The 13,031-nt window shown below is 44.1% G+C and overlaps 1 protein-coding gene across 1 annotated transcript in view; it reads left to right on the top strand.

Moving 5' to 3' along the window:
- The window catches only part of CSMD2 (CUB and Sushi multiple domains 2), a 786,100-nt gene that overhangs the window by 157,231 nt on the left and 615,838 nt on the right, over positions 1-13,031 (top strand). The window contains exon 3 of the mRNA XM_049878694.1: positions 3,630-3,742. Within this exon, the coding sequence (XP_049734651.1) occupies positions 3,630-3,742 (113 nt within the window). The remainder of the gene's footprint in view (positions 1-3,629; positions 3,743-13,031) is intronic.

Below are 13,031 nucleotides of genomic sequence, written 5' to 3'. Positions count from 1 at the left end.
GTATTATTGTCCTAAATTATTCCATTGATTTGTTGTGTTTTCTCTGATTTGTCTGTATTTTCCATGATTTTGTCTATTTCTCCCTTATTTTTGTCTGCATTTTCCTTCATCTCTTGGACAGCCCTGAATATTAGAGTTTTGAATTTCCTATCAGGTAGTTCCAGTGTGTTTTCTTCTACCAGAAGGTCATCTGGTGTTTTATTTTGGCCACTTTCTGGAACCATCCTGTCCTGTTTTTTTATATGTCTTTATATTGTCTCCTGTCTTTGAGACATTCAGGAATTATTTTCTTCATTTGTTGATGGTCAATTTGTTTTTTCCTGCTTTTTTGTTTTATTTGGTTATGTCTGGACAGTCTGGCTGGGCATACTTTGTCACTTGCTTGTCTGTGGGCACGATACTTCTCACCACCTTGTCCAGTTGGGCATGGTCAGTCTCTCAGCTGTGGTGCAGCAGGGTGGGTCCAGTGGGGGAGGAGGGGTAAGACAGGGTCATTTGTGGCATGTACTGGAGGCATCAGGGTGGGTCTGGGGGGCAGCGTACATCAGGGTCCATTGGTTTTCACCGGGTGGTGGTGCTCAGGGGTGCACTCTTATCATGTGGTGCAGATAGGCAGGAGGGAACGGAGAAGATGTGATGTGTGGCGCTAAGTGAGTGAGAGGTGAAAGAGAAAGAAGAGAGAGAAAACAAAAAAGTACATAAAATGGTGGCACAGTAAGATTTAGTAGGTGGGGGCAGGTTAGATCTTGCAAGGTGTGTATTCCTGGCTCTCTAGCTGAGCGGTGTAGTTCAGCCTGTTGAAAAGGAGCATGGGTGGTGCATGGGCCTAGGTGGGCAGGAGAAAGGAAAGAAAATAAGAGAAAGAGAGAGAAGAAACAAACAAACAAAAAGCAACAAAAAAAAAAATAAATATGGTGCTTGGGGAGGCAGTTGTTGGAGGCAGGTGGAATTGGGGTGGTAGTGTGCTAATGTCTCTCTCACCAGGCGACATGACAGGGCCCTTCAGGAAAGGGTAGGGGCAGTGCAGGGCCTAGATGGGAATGAGAAGGAAGAGGGAGAAGGGGAAAGATGAAGAAAAATTAAAACTATGGTGCTGAGGGACTTGGCATTTAGGGGCAGCACAGACCTGTGGAGGCTGTGTCAGAGCCTTTCTAGTCGATGGGGGGGAGGGTGGCACACAAGGCTAGGTGGGTTGGAGAAAGGAAAGGAAAAAGGGAGAGAGAGAGAGAAGAAACGGCAACAGAAAAAAAAAAAGAAAAAATAACAGAAGCCAAACAAACAAAGAAATGGTGCTGAGGGAGCTTGCCAGTGGAAGTGACACAGACTCAGGAAGGCTGTGTGCCAGTGGCTCTCTAGCTGAGTGGTGTGGCACAGCCCATCAAGAAGGGGCAGGGATGACACATGGGTTTAACTGGGCATGAGAAGGGAAAGGAAGGAAGAGTGAGAGAGAAGAAACCAAAAAGAAAAGAAAAAAAATAGCACTGAGGGAGCCTCCAGGTGGGGTGGCACAGACCCAGGGAGGCCATGTGCCTGTGGCTCTCTAGCTGAGTAGTGTGGCACAGTTAATCAATAAGGGGAGGGTACAGCACATGGGTTTAGCTGGGTGGGAGAAAGGAAAGGGAGAAGGTGAAAGAGATGAAACAAACAAAAAAAGCCAAGAAACATTAACCTCAAAAAAAAAAAGAGTGGTGCTAAAAGAGCTGACTAGTGTGGGTGGGGCAGACCTGGATAGCAATAAGCTGGTGTCTCTCCAGCCTGGTGACCGTGGCCTGTTCTAAAGCGTCAGAGGCTGTGTAGAGGGAAGACGGGTGGGGTGTGGGAAGGCATGTATCCCTGGTTACCGAGTGCTCTATCTCCTGTTGGGAGCTCTGTGAAGTTGCCTTCTCGTACTCCCTGTCTGCCGTTCTTTGTGGCTGTTGTCCAAGATAGTGAATCCATGCCACATTAGCTAGTAGAGGACCTCCACTCCATAGCTCTCCTCCTTCTCTGTTCTCTGTCGGTTTATTATTCCATTCGGTACTTGATCTAGTTCATCATCTCTTCATTTGATGCTTAGAGTTCCAGGATAGACATTTGTATCTGTTTTACTTAGTTTTTCAAGTCTTTGCGGTAGAGGGATGGCATGGTGCTTCTGTCTATAGCACCATGTTGGCTCTCCCTCTACACATAAATTTTTGGCCTGGGTGAAAAGTGTGTGTGAGGGAAAGAGATATCATATGGGGTGAGGTAGGGATCCTCCACTGGATGTTTTTATACCTGAAGAAAAGATGATCTTGAAACTTATTTGGTCACTCAATTTACAGTTTGATTACCTTTCCTCCTCTTTGAGTTGATTCTGAGTGAGCATGAATTCAGTAATATTAAGAGAGCAGAAAGTGCAAGAGTTTCATCTAGCACAGGACTTTTCACGATGGGCTTTAACAGACATCTGATTTAACTCGACTTAACCAAATACCTTCTCCATTGGACATCCTAATGGGCATCAAGGTGTTATAGCAGGGGGAGGTGTACAGAGGGGTCCGGGAGCAGCACAGATACACCACACTACCTGAACACAGGGGTAAAGGTAAACCTTATATCCCCCCACCCAGATCCTGATCGGGTGGGGGCAGGGCTGAGCCTCAGAGAGATGAGAAAGCGCAAAGGTCAGTGGGAAACTGGATGCCTCACTACTACCTGTGTGCACAATCAGGCCTCCTGTGGGGACCACCATGCATGAAGGCCCAGAAGTGACAAATACCAAAAATGTGTTCCCAAGTGTTCAGTGAAAGCTTCATTATTTTATCTTTTTAACATTAGGAGAATCTTTTAAAAGTGACTCTCTTGTGTTAAAGACAAATTTATCTCAGGTTCAGCAGTTCCTTCAGTTTCACCTCCATTTCTTTATCTTCACTTAAGTTCCAGAAAAGTATATAAATTTAAACATTTTAATTTTAAAAGCATGTACAGTATTATCCCATTTGTATAAAATTCTTTCATTGAATACAATCCCATCCACTGATCTTTCCATCTCTGTGTGTGTCAAATGTCAAGAGTGATTCTTTCTTTCTAGAGTGTACTGGATTTTTTTTTTTTTTTTGCTTTCTTTTTAAAATAATGAGCATGTATCATTTCTATAAAAGTGGTAAACATTCCTTTTGAAGAATAAAATCTGTGGTAAGAAAACAGCCTGCTACTTAGAGTTGGATATATTTTCCTCAGTATGTGAATAAATATTGTTTATTTCCAATTATTACATGTAAATCTGTGGATACTTCTACCCAGAGCCTCAAAAGACCCCAGCCAGAAAGGGAGGAGAGAGGAGAAGAGGAGAAAAGTAAGGATAGACAAAAGAGGCAGGCCTCCAGGTCTGGGATTAGGCCCTGTTTTGGGGGAGTAGCCCTTCAGATTTCTGTAGCAGAAGACTGCTGATTTCCATCACCTCTGTGTGCAGATCACTTTGTCTTTGGACACCCTGTATGTGCCTGGAGTTAGACTTCTTACATATCCCTCCCTGTGCCTAAGTTAGCATCCAGTAGGTATTCAATAAATGCTTAATTGTGCATGCAGCAGGTGCTCAGTAAATGCACAACTGATGTGAAGTTTCCCAAGGGGACTTTTCTTCTCAAATACATCTTTTTGTTTTTCAGACTCACAGGCTTTCAGCTGCCAGCCACCATCGTTAGTGCGGCCACCACTCTCTCTCTGCGCCTCATCAGTGACTACGCAGTCAGTGCCCAGGGCTTCCATGCCAGCTATGAAGGTAGGTGACCTGGAGCCTGAGGTGTGATGTTGTAATAGCCACAGGCAGGGCCGCACTGCTTTCAGCATCACTGACGTGCTTCTTCAGAATCAGAACTTGTGCCTCTCCCACCAAAGCTGGTTACTAGCCAGTAACTCAGTTACTTGAATTGTCCTTTCTGTGTCTCCAGGAAACGGAGAATTGAATTCAGAGTTCAGCTGCAGTAGTTTATCCTGAGGACCTGATAACATCTAGTTCTCTGTCCCTTTAACTGGTTTTGTTGTGTTTTTATTTTTTTTTTTTTAATTCTGTTTTATATCAGGCTTAATTGTGTAAGGTACCTCAGCTTGTTTTTTGGAAGTAAGAGAGATATAAACCCTAAGTAAAAGACATAAAATAAGTAGCCGAAAAAATTTCTGCTTAATGTAGCCACTGCAAAGAGTCAGTTTTACATCATTCAGAGAAGAACAATTTTTCCTTAATAGAATGGATTAGGGTTTCTTGGTTTGAGCTATGCAAATAACTTACACTTCTCTCAGCCTGTTTAAATATGATGTTGGCATTCAAATTAACACTAATATCTTCAGATTATACACTATTGTTATTATTAACTTTATTATGTTAGTTCAGAAGGTGGTACTTCTAGATCTGTCATTTCCCTGGGAAATTTGCATCTCATTAATAGGTAATTATGCTACTCTTGGCTAAGACCTGCACTGCTATTTTGTGTTGAAATCATTAATAGGCATATTTTAAGACTGTTAATGATAATTAATAACAGTAATGACATAACACCCTCGTAAAGGATGCCAGTTATTAGAAAGGTTTCTTTCTCTTGCTTTTGTTCAAGAACTTAAAGAATAAGTGATACTTTCTTGAATGAAGCTATAGGAAAATTGAGATAGATACTGTACTACCTTTTTCTTGGCCAGGAGTGTATCAGGGGAGGTGAGCAGGTTCTACCTCCTACCTCCTTGGCAAAAATTACCCCTGATGGCAGGGGAATGGAGAAAGGTAGTTCAATGCTTCAATCTGATTACATGAGGGCACTGAAGATGGCCTCAGTTGTCTTTAACTGAGAGTTCCTGAGAAGGCTCCATGTGCCTTTAACTGAGGGCATCTGACATAACCTCAGTTACCTTTAATTGAGGGCTCCTGACAAAGACCTACCTGTCTTTAAAGTGAGGACTCCTCAGATAGCCCAACTTCTTTTAGAGAAAAGATCAGCTCTTCCAAATATCAGGTTGGTGATCTTGGTCATCTTGGCTGTATCTTTACCTGGTCCTGAACCTAAACTAATGCTTTCCAAGCTTAAGCTACAACCTTCTTACTAAGAGAGACCTTTCAGAAGTTTCTTAAAGTCTCTCAGGCCATTATAGCTCTGTCCATGATATGTTGGCATTGGATGGAAGGAGGGTGGGCTAAGTCAACGAGGAGAGGCCTGCAGAGATTCTTGGAGAGCCTGACACATAGAGGGCCCTCCTGGTGTCTTTAGTCAGCAATCCTATGGACTTGTCTGAGACCGAACCTTCCATAAAGCTTTCGAAAAAAAGTGTTACATTGATCCCTAGCTACGGCGCGTCCCTCAGGAAACAGCGCCGATTTGAGGCAGAGCAGATTTGAGGGCACATTCTGTAGAGTCCTTTTACTTTTATTTTTTTTATCGTGCTTTAAGTGAAAGTTTACAAATCAATTTGGTCTTCTCATACAAAAATTTATGTACACCTTGCTCTGTACTCCTAGTTGCTTTCCCCCTAATGAGACAGCACACTCCTCCTCTCCACCCTGTATTCCCTGTGTCCATTCAGCCAGCTCCTGTCCCCCTCTACCTTCTCTTTTCCCCTCCAGACAGGAGCTGCCCACATAGTCTCATGTGTCTACTTGAGCCAAGAAGCTCACTCCTCACCAGCATCATTTTCTGTCTTATAGTCCAGTCCAATCCCTGTCTGAAAAGTTGGCTTTGGGAATGGTTCTAGTTTTGGGCTAACGGAAGGTCTGGGGACCATGACTTCCAAGATAGCTCTAGTCTCAGTCAGACCGTATAGAGTCCTCTTAAAACAGAGGTTCTAGCCTGGAATTAATGGGCAGGAGTCGATTTTTAAGCATCAGAAGGTCTGTGAATGGCCTGAAATTACAGACAAAATTCTGTGTATGAGGGCATATATATATTTTTTTTCCTATGGAGGGTTTAGAGCAGGGGTTAGCAAACTATGGCCCTCTGGCCAAATCCAACCAACAGCTTGTTTTTGTAAATAAAGTTTTTATTGAAACACACCCACACCCATTTGTTTACATATTATTAATGGCTGCTTTCATGAACTACAACTGCAGAGTTGAATAACTGTAACAGATCATATGGCCTGCATAACCTGAACTATTTACTATCTGGCCCTTTATTGAAAAAGTTTTCAAGCCCCTGGTCTAGAGTTGTGCCATCCAGTATAGTAGCCATTAACCACATATTTAAATGAAATAAAATGAAATAAAATTTAAAATTCAGTTCCTCAGTCATATTTGCTAAATATCAAGCCAATAGCCATATGTAGCTAGTGGCTACCATATTGGACAGCAGAGATGTAGAATATTTCCATCATTTTAGAAGTTTCTGCTGAACAGCACTGAACTAGAGCTTTCGTGAGATTCACAAGGGAGGTCTGTGATTCAAAAGAGTTTACAGAATGTTGTTGTTTGTTACCTTTGTCGACTCCAACTCATGGTGACCCCATGTGTGCAGAGTAGAATGGCTCCATAGGGTTTTCAAGGCTGTGACCTTTTGGAAGCAGATCATCAGGCCTGTTTTCTGAGGTGCCTCTGGGTGAGTTCAAACCACCAACCTTTCGACCTTAGGATAAAATAAAGGCTGATGGGTCCCTTTTCTTACCTGCCTGGCACAGGTGAGGCAGCCTAGACATGAGAATGCACAGAATTCTGTATCAGGACCAATGGGGCAGAAGGAAGGCGTGTCCCCCTAGCCATGTAATGGCATCAGGTCTCTAAGTCATAGGTGCTAAGAGAAACAAGTCCAGAGTGACCTGACCTTATATGGTTAGCCTCGCTGAGTCCTCTTCTTCTGTGCCAGGCCTTGGCCTTGCCTGCACAGACAAGCCCTGACCCTGATGCAGACGGGTAGCTGTAGCTGAGTGAGTCCTTGTACAGTCACCCATGCAGAGTTTCTGCACACTTCACAGTATGTGCGTCTGGCTGTCTTTGGACTGCACAGCAAAGTGGGTCACAGCTGTCTGTGCTAACAAGGGAGTCAGGCATGGGTAAGCCCAGGCAGTCACCAAACCCTATTGGTTTGGCTCGGGAATGGCTTATGGGGCAATTTGTGCATCTGGAAAAGTGTGAGTTGCACCCACTTTTGGAGCACCAAAAGTGGAAGGGCAAGGGGTAAAGGTGGGAGTAGCCAGTAGGAGACAGCTCCTGCTATGAATATACCTACATCCTCTATGCATCCACAGTGGTGGTCATGGTCCTCTCTATCACAGGGCTGTTCAACAAGAGGCTGGATAAGCCTATACTTGGGGATTTACTCATCAACACTAGCTTTTTGGGCTTGTAAATGACTGACTGGGTGACCTTGGCATATGTTTAAGCTCTGGGCCTCACTGAAGGGTGGTAGGATCTAGCAGTGAAAAGAACCCTATGAAAATGGGGCTCTCAGAGAAGGAGGTCGACCCCCTCCTTCCATTGGAAAGTTTACTTTAGGCAGTTGTGCTGGACAACAAGCAGACAGACAGGCTCCAGAGGAGAAAGCCCCCCCGCCAGCCCAGACTTGTCCCCAGTCAGGACAGCTCCCTTACATTCTCGAGTCTGGAGGCCACTATCTCCATTTCACAGTGGCATCAGGGCCCTGCTCTCTGTAGTTCCCCTTGTCTGACACTCTTGAATATCTGCTATCAAAGCAAGTTTGATCCTCCTCCGCCCTCATCCAGAGTGTGAGAAGTACAGATAAGGAACAGAACTGCTGGTAGGGATTCGAGAAAAAGGTGAAGTCAGGTGAAGAGTGTCAGCTCACGGCTGCTGCTGCTGCAAGGGGAAGATCAAAAAGGCCAGTTGTCAAACCTGAGATGACAGGAGGTGCTTGAGTTGTAATCCCCGGGGACAAGAGCATGAGCTGCAGCTGGCGGTGGAGAAGAAGGAAGGGGATCAGCTTGTATTAAGCACTGACTGTGTGCCAGGCACTCTACATACATTTTCTCATTTAATCCCCACAACGACCTTGTGGACAGACACTATTATCCCCGTCTTACACATGTAGAGCCGGGGCTCGGGGTGGGGGGTTTGGTGTTCAGGTTAAGGCTACTCGATGGCCAGGAGTCTTTTTTAAAATTTTTTGTTATTGTGGTAGATATATATATATAACAAAACATTTGCCATTTCAACATTTTTTACATGTACAACTCAGTGGCATTAATTACGTCACCACGTTGCAATTTCAAATGCTTTTATAGCCTTTAATAAAAGTTCAGTGCCCCGTAAGCAGTGACCCGTCTTTCCGCCTCCCACCTACCCCTGGTAGTCACTAATAAACTCACGTCTCTATAAAACCAGTTACCTAGCTGCTGTGAAGCTGACTCTGACTCATGTCGACCCCACGTATGTCAGAGTAGGACTGTGATCCATCAGGTTTTCAATGGCTGAGTTTTCAGAAGTAGATTGCCAGGCCTTTCTTCAGAGGTGTCTCTGAGCAGATTTGAACCTTCAAGCTTTCAGTTAGCAGCCAGGTGCATTAACTATTTGCATGACCCAGGAACTCCTTGGTCTCTCTATATTTGCCTATTCTAGATAGTTCATATAAGTGGAATCAAATGATATGTGTCCTTTTAAGACTTCATTTCTGTTTATGGCTGGGTAATATTCCATTGTATGGATATACCACATTTTGTTTATCTGTTCCTTTGTTGGTCAACAGGTGGATTATTTCCACCTTTTCTGGCTATTTTAAATAGTGTAGCAATGAACCTTGGTGTACAAGTATTTGCTTGCATTCCTGCTTTCAGTTCTTTTGGATACATACCTAGGAGTGGAATTGTTAGATTATACGGTAATTCTATGTTTAATTTGTTTAGAAACTGATGACTGGGAGTTTTAATGTGGTTTTTCTGGCACAAAGACTATAGTTTTGCCCTGCTCTACGTTCCCTGGAAAACACCTAGAGTGAGGCAGAGGCTGGTGGCTCCATTTCATGGGCAAAGAGTCTGGAGCCAGTCAGAGGCAGGGCAGGACACAGGAAGCCTGTCTAGGGCTTCAGTGCCCCTCCAAGCTGCGCTGGCTCATCCCATGGAGGCAGCAAGACAGATTTTTCAGAGCTTCCCATCCGGGGCTGCCAGATAAAATATAGGATGCCCAGTTAATTTGAATTTCAAACTATGACTAATTTTTAATATAAGCATGTACCATGCAATATTTTGGGAAACCCTGGTGGTGTAGTGGTTGAGAGCTACGGCTGCTAACCAAAAGGTTGGCAGTTCGAATCTACCAGGGGCTAGTTGAAAACTCTATGGGGCAGTTCTACTCTGTCCCGTGGGGTTGTTATAAGTCGCAATCGGCTCAGCGGCAATGGCAATAGATTTGGCTTTAGTTTTGATGCAATATTTGGTATATACTTATACTAAAAACTGATTCATTGTCATAGTTTCTTAGTGCTGCTATAACAGAAATACCATAAGTGGATGGCTTTAACAAAAAGAAATTTATTTTCTCACAGTTTGGGAGGCTAGAAGTCCGAATTCAGGCTCTGGGTCTAGGGGAAGGCTCCCGCTCTGTCAGCTCTGGGAAAAATTCTTGTCTCAGCTTCTGTAGCTGGCCATCCTTTGAGTTCCCGGGCTTCTAGACTGGTTTGCCTCCCTGGTCTTCAGATAGTGTGGGCCATCCCCGTGTCTGCTTTCTTCTGTGCCTAATCTGCTCTTTTGTATTCCAAAAGTGATTGGCTTAAGACACTTGGCCTCGCTAACATAACAAAGAAAGTCCTATTCCCAAGTGGCATTACAGCCACAGGTACATATTTCTGGGGGACACAATTCAAGCCATAACATTGTTTATCTGAACACGTTTATTTGGGAGTAGTCCTGTATTTTTATTTGTTTAATCTGGCAACCCTATTCTCAGCACTGAATCAGAAAATATGCCCTCGGCAGCCTGCATCCCATTTACCTCCTCCTCGTCCTTGCCCCCAGATCTGTCCTGGTCTTGCTTTGCCCGGCTAGGGCACCTGCCAGCCACAGAGGGCCTAGCTGCCCCTCTGCCATTTCAATGCGTGTTCATTTGGACATGTCTCCACATACACACACATGTGCACACAATGGCCCATGTGTGCTTAGGACTCTGCTGTACGGGCAGTTCTGTAATCTGGTTAATGAGGCTGACGTCTTCCTGAGTTGTAAAAGCAGCCCTGCTTTTGTCCTTTCTAATGACTATCAATGAAGGAGCCATTGTGGTTTGAACAAGGATATTCTTCACCGAAAGTGTACACAGAAGATGATTGGCTAACATACCACAGTTATTTAACCAATCATCTTCTGAGGACATTTAGCTGGAGAACATCCTTGTACATTCAGTTTATACTCTCACCTAATTATCTTCTTAGAATAAATTCTTGGAAGTGCAATTGCTGAGTCAAAAAGTGTGTAGCCTTTACGTGTTGATACATAGTTCCAGGGTGTCTTTAGAAAGGTTATACTAAGGTACATTGCCACCAAGTGTGCGCAAGAGGGCCCACTCCCTCCCCCCCACCTTCCCTACATTGCATTTTGGTGCATTTTAAATCAATTTCCTTTATTAAAATGGGTGAGAAGTGAAATCTCACTTGTTGTTCGGATTTGCATCTCTTTGATCGCAGGTAAGGTTGAGCCCCAGTCTTCACTTACTGGCCGTTCGGAGGTCATTTGTAAACTGCCTGTGTCTGCCTACTTCTCCGCTGGGATGCTAGTACTTTTCTTATCTTTTTTTTGTAGGTGTTTTTTTTGTATATTTAGGATATTAACATGATGGGTTTCCTTTCGATGTGCAGCAATTTTCATTTTTATGCTGCTAATTTTAAATTTTAATTATTTGATTTTTTCTTTTATGATGTCTGCCTTTGGTGCCATGCTCAGATAGGCCTTCTCCATGCCAAGATCAGATAAATATTTATTTAAGTGTCCATCTTATACTTTGAGGGTTTTAGTGTTTCCTTTTCAAATCTCTTTGGAATTCAGTCGTTTGTCTTGGTTCTGTGATTCCCTTTCTGTCTCTGACTCTCTAATGCCCAAGCTGTGTGTGTGTGTGTGTGTGTGCCAGTCTGTCTCTCTCTTTGGGTGTGTGTAAGTCTGTGTGTTACTTCCTCAATTTGCCCCTGGGGTGCCTCTCCCTGAGGTTTCTAGACTGGCAGCTGTTTGGACATTATTTCTGCCGCCTCAACCCCCAGGCTTCCCACCCTCCCCACACTGAGCGGAACATAAACAATTGTTATAAGCAGATCAGAAATGTTAATTAGGGAAGAGTCCCTGCAGGTCTTTAATGCCTAATCCTGGTTGTACCTTTGCATTTTTGCAGCATTAATCCTGGGCAGTCACTCTGACACTGTCGTGACTACAGCTGCTTTGAATGCCGGGTCTCAGTCTCTTAGCTATAATAGCCTAGATGTCAAAACAGGCATTTCTCTGTCGAGCTAAGCCTAACTGCAAAATAAAGAAGGCTTACTTAAAAATTAGGCAAAGACAAAATAAACCTGTTGCCATGAAGTCCATTCCGACTCATAGGAATCCCTATAGAATGGAGTAGAACTATCCCATAGAGTTTCCAAGGAGCACCTGGTAGATTTGAACTGCTAAGCATTTGGTTAGCAGCCGTAGCATTTAACCACTACTTAGGATGACTCCGTTCCATTTATTAACTCCACATAGAAGCTGGGATGAGAGAGCCTTATTCTTGCACACTGTCTGGTAACCATAAAGGAAGAGTTGGTGGCATAGCATAGTGATTATGACCTCAGGTCCTGGGCTCAGATATCTCTGGAATCAAATCCCATTTCTGTCGCTCACTTGCTGTGTGGCCTTGGGCAAGTCGCTTTCTGTCTCTGAGCCCCAGCCTCAAGATTTGTGAAATCAGAGCAAGAATAATACTTACTTCCTAGAGCTGTTGTAAAGATAAGACAACATACGAGGCATGTGATGTTCTCAGTACGGGACCTGGCAAATTGTCTGTGCTCTGTAAATGTCAGCTAATTAATTAAGCCACCCTCATCCTAGCCTTACTTGACTGGAATTATTTTAGGAAATGGAAGAAGAGGTACATCAGCTTCATAGGTCAAGATTCCAGCCCCATCCCAGGCCTCCCTCCCCTCCACCACTCCAGAGTTTACATAAAATCCTCAATTCAGTTGTTCATGGTGTGTCTGTTCTTACAAGGTGGTGACTTCTTTGGGCTAGGAGCAGAGTGTTCTCCATGTCCGTGAGCCTGTCAGATAGGGATGAGGTCTCGGGCCATCACCTAGTGGATTGGAGCTTATGAGACCAAGGCCAGAGACTCTCAGTCTTTTCATGAACCTCTTTTCCTGCCACAGATATTGGCTTTGGAGCTAAGAATCCTAATAAGAAGTCCAGTGGGCCTGAGACATTTGGCGTCATGGGCTTGGCTGAGAATCTGATGAAAGCTGTGACTTTTCCTAGACACACACACACACACACACACACATACTCATACACACTCAAATCCACACAAGTTTCCATGTAAGTCAGTGAGAATCACAGATGCCCTTAAGCCCATCTCTGAGCCCTGTTGTGGATTGAATTGTATCCGCCCAAAATATGTGTTGGAATCCTAACCCCTATACCTGTGGATATAATCCCATTTGGGAATAGGGTTTCCCTTGTTAAGTTAAGGAGGCCATATCAGTGTAGGGTGTGTCTTAAACCTAATAGATTCTGAGATATGAAAAGAGCAGACTGGGCACAGAAGCAAGCAGGCACAAATGAAGGAAAAGTAAATGCCATGTAGAGATCTCCAGGGAACCAAGGGACGTCAGCTAGAGAAGCTGAGACAAGGATTTTCCCCCAGAGGAGACACAGAGAGAGCCTTCTCCTAGAGCCAGTGCCCTGAATTCAGACTCCTAGCCTCCTAAACTGTGAGGAAACAAAGTTCTGTTCGTTAAAACCACCTGCTTGTATTTCAGCATTAGCTAACTAAACAAACCACTAGTCCACCTGAAAAACAGCCTGTATCCCACATAAAGCTGGTGGTAGAGGTTCATTCTTCCATTTGTTGAGCTAATATTTATTGAGTGCCTACTGTGTGCAGACCCTGTGCTCATGCCGTGCTAGCACATGCC

This window comes from Elephas maximus, chromosome 3 (genome assembly GCF_024166365.1).
Source record: "Elephas maximus indicus isolate mEleMax1 chromosome 3, mEleMax1 primary haplotype, whole genome shotgun sequence".
NCBI classification, from domain to species: Eukaryota; Metazoa; Chordata; class Mammalia; order Proboscidea; family Elephantidae; genus Elephas; species Elephas maximus.
This window is presented reverse-complemented; position numbering and strand designations above follow the sequence as displayed.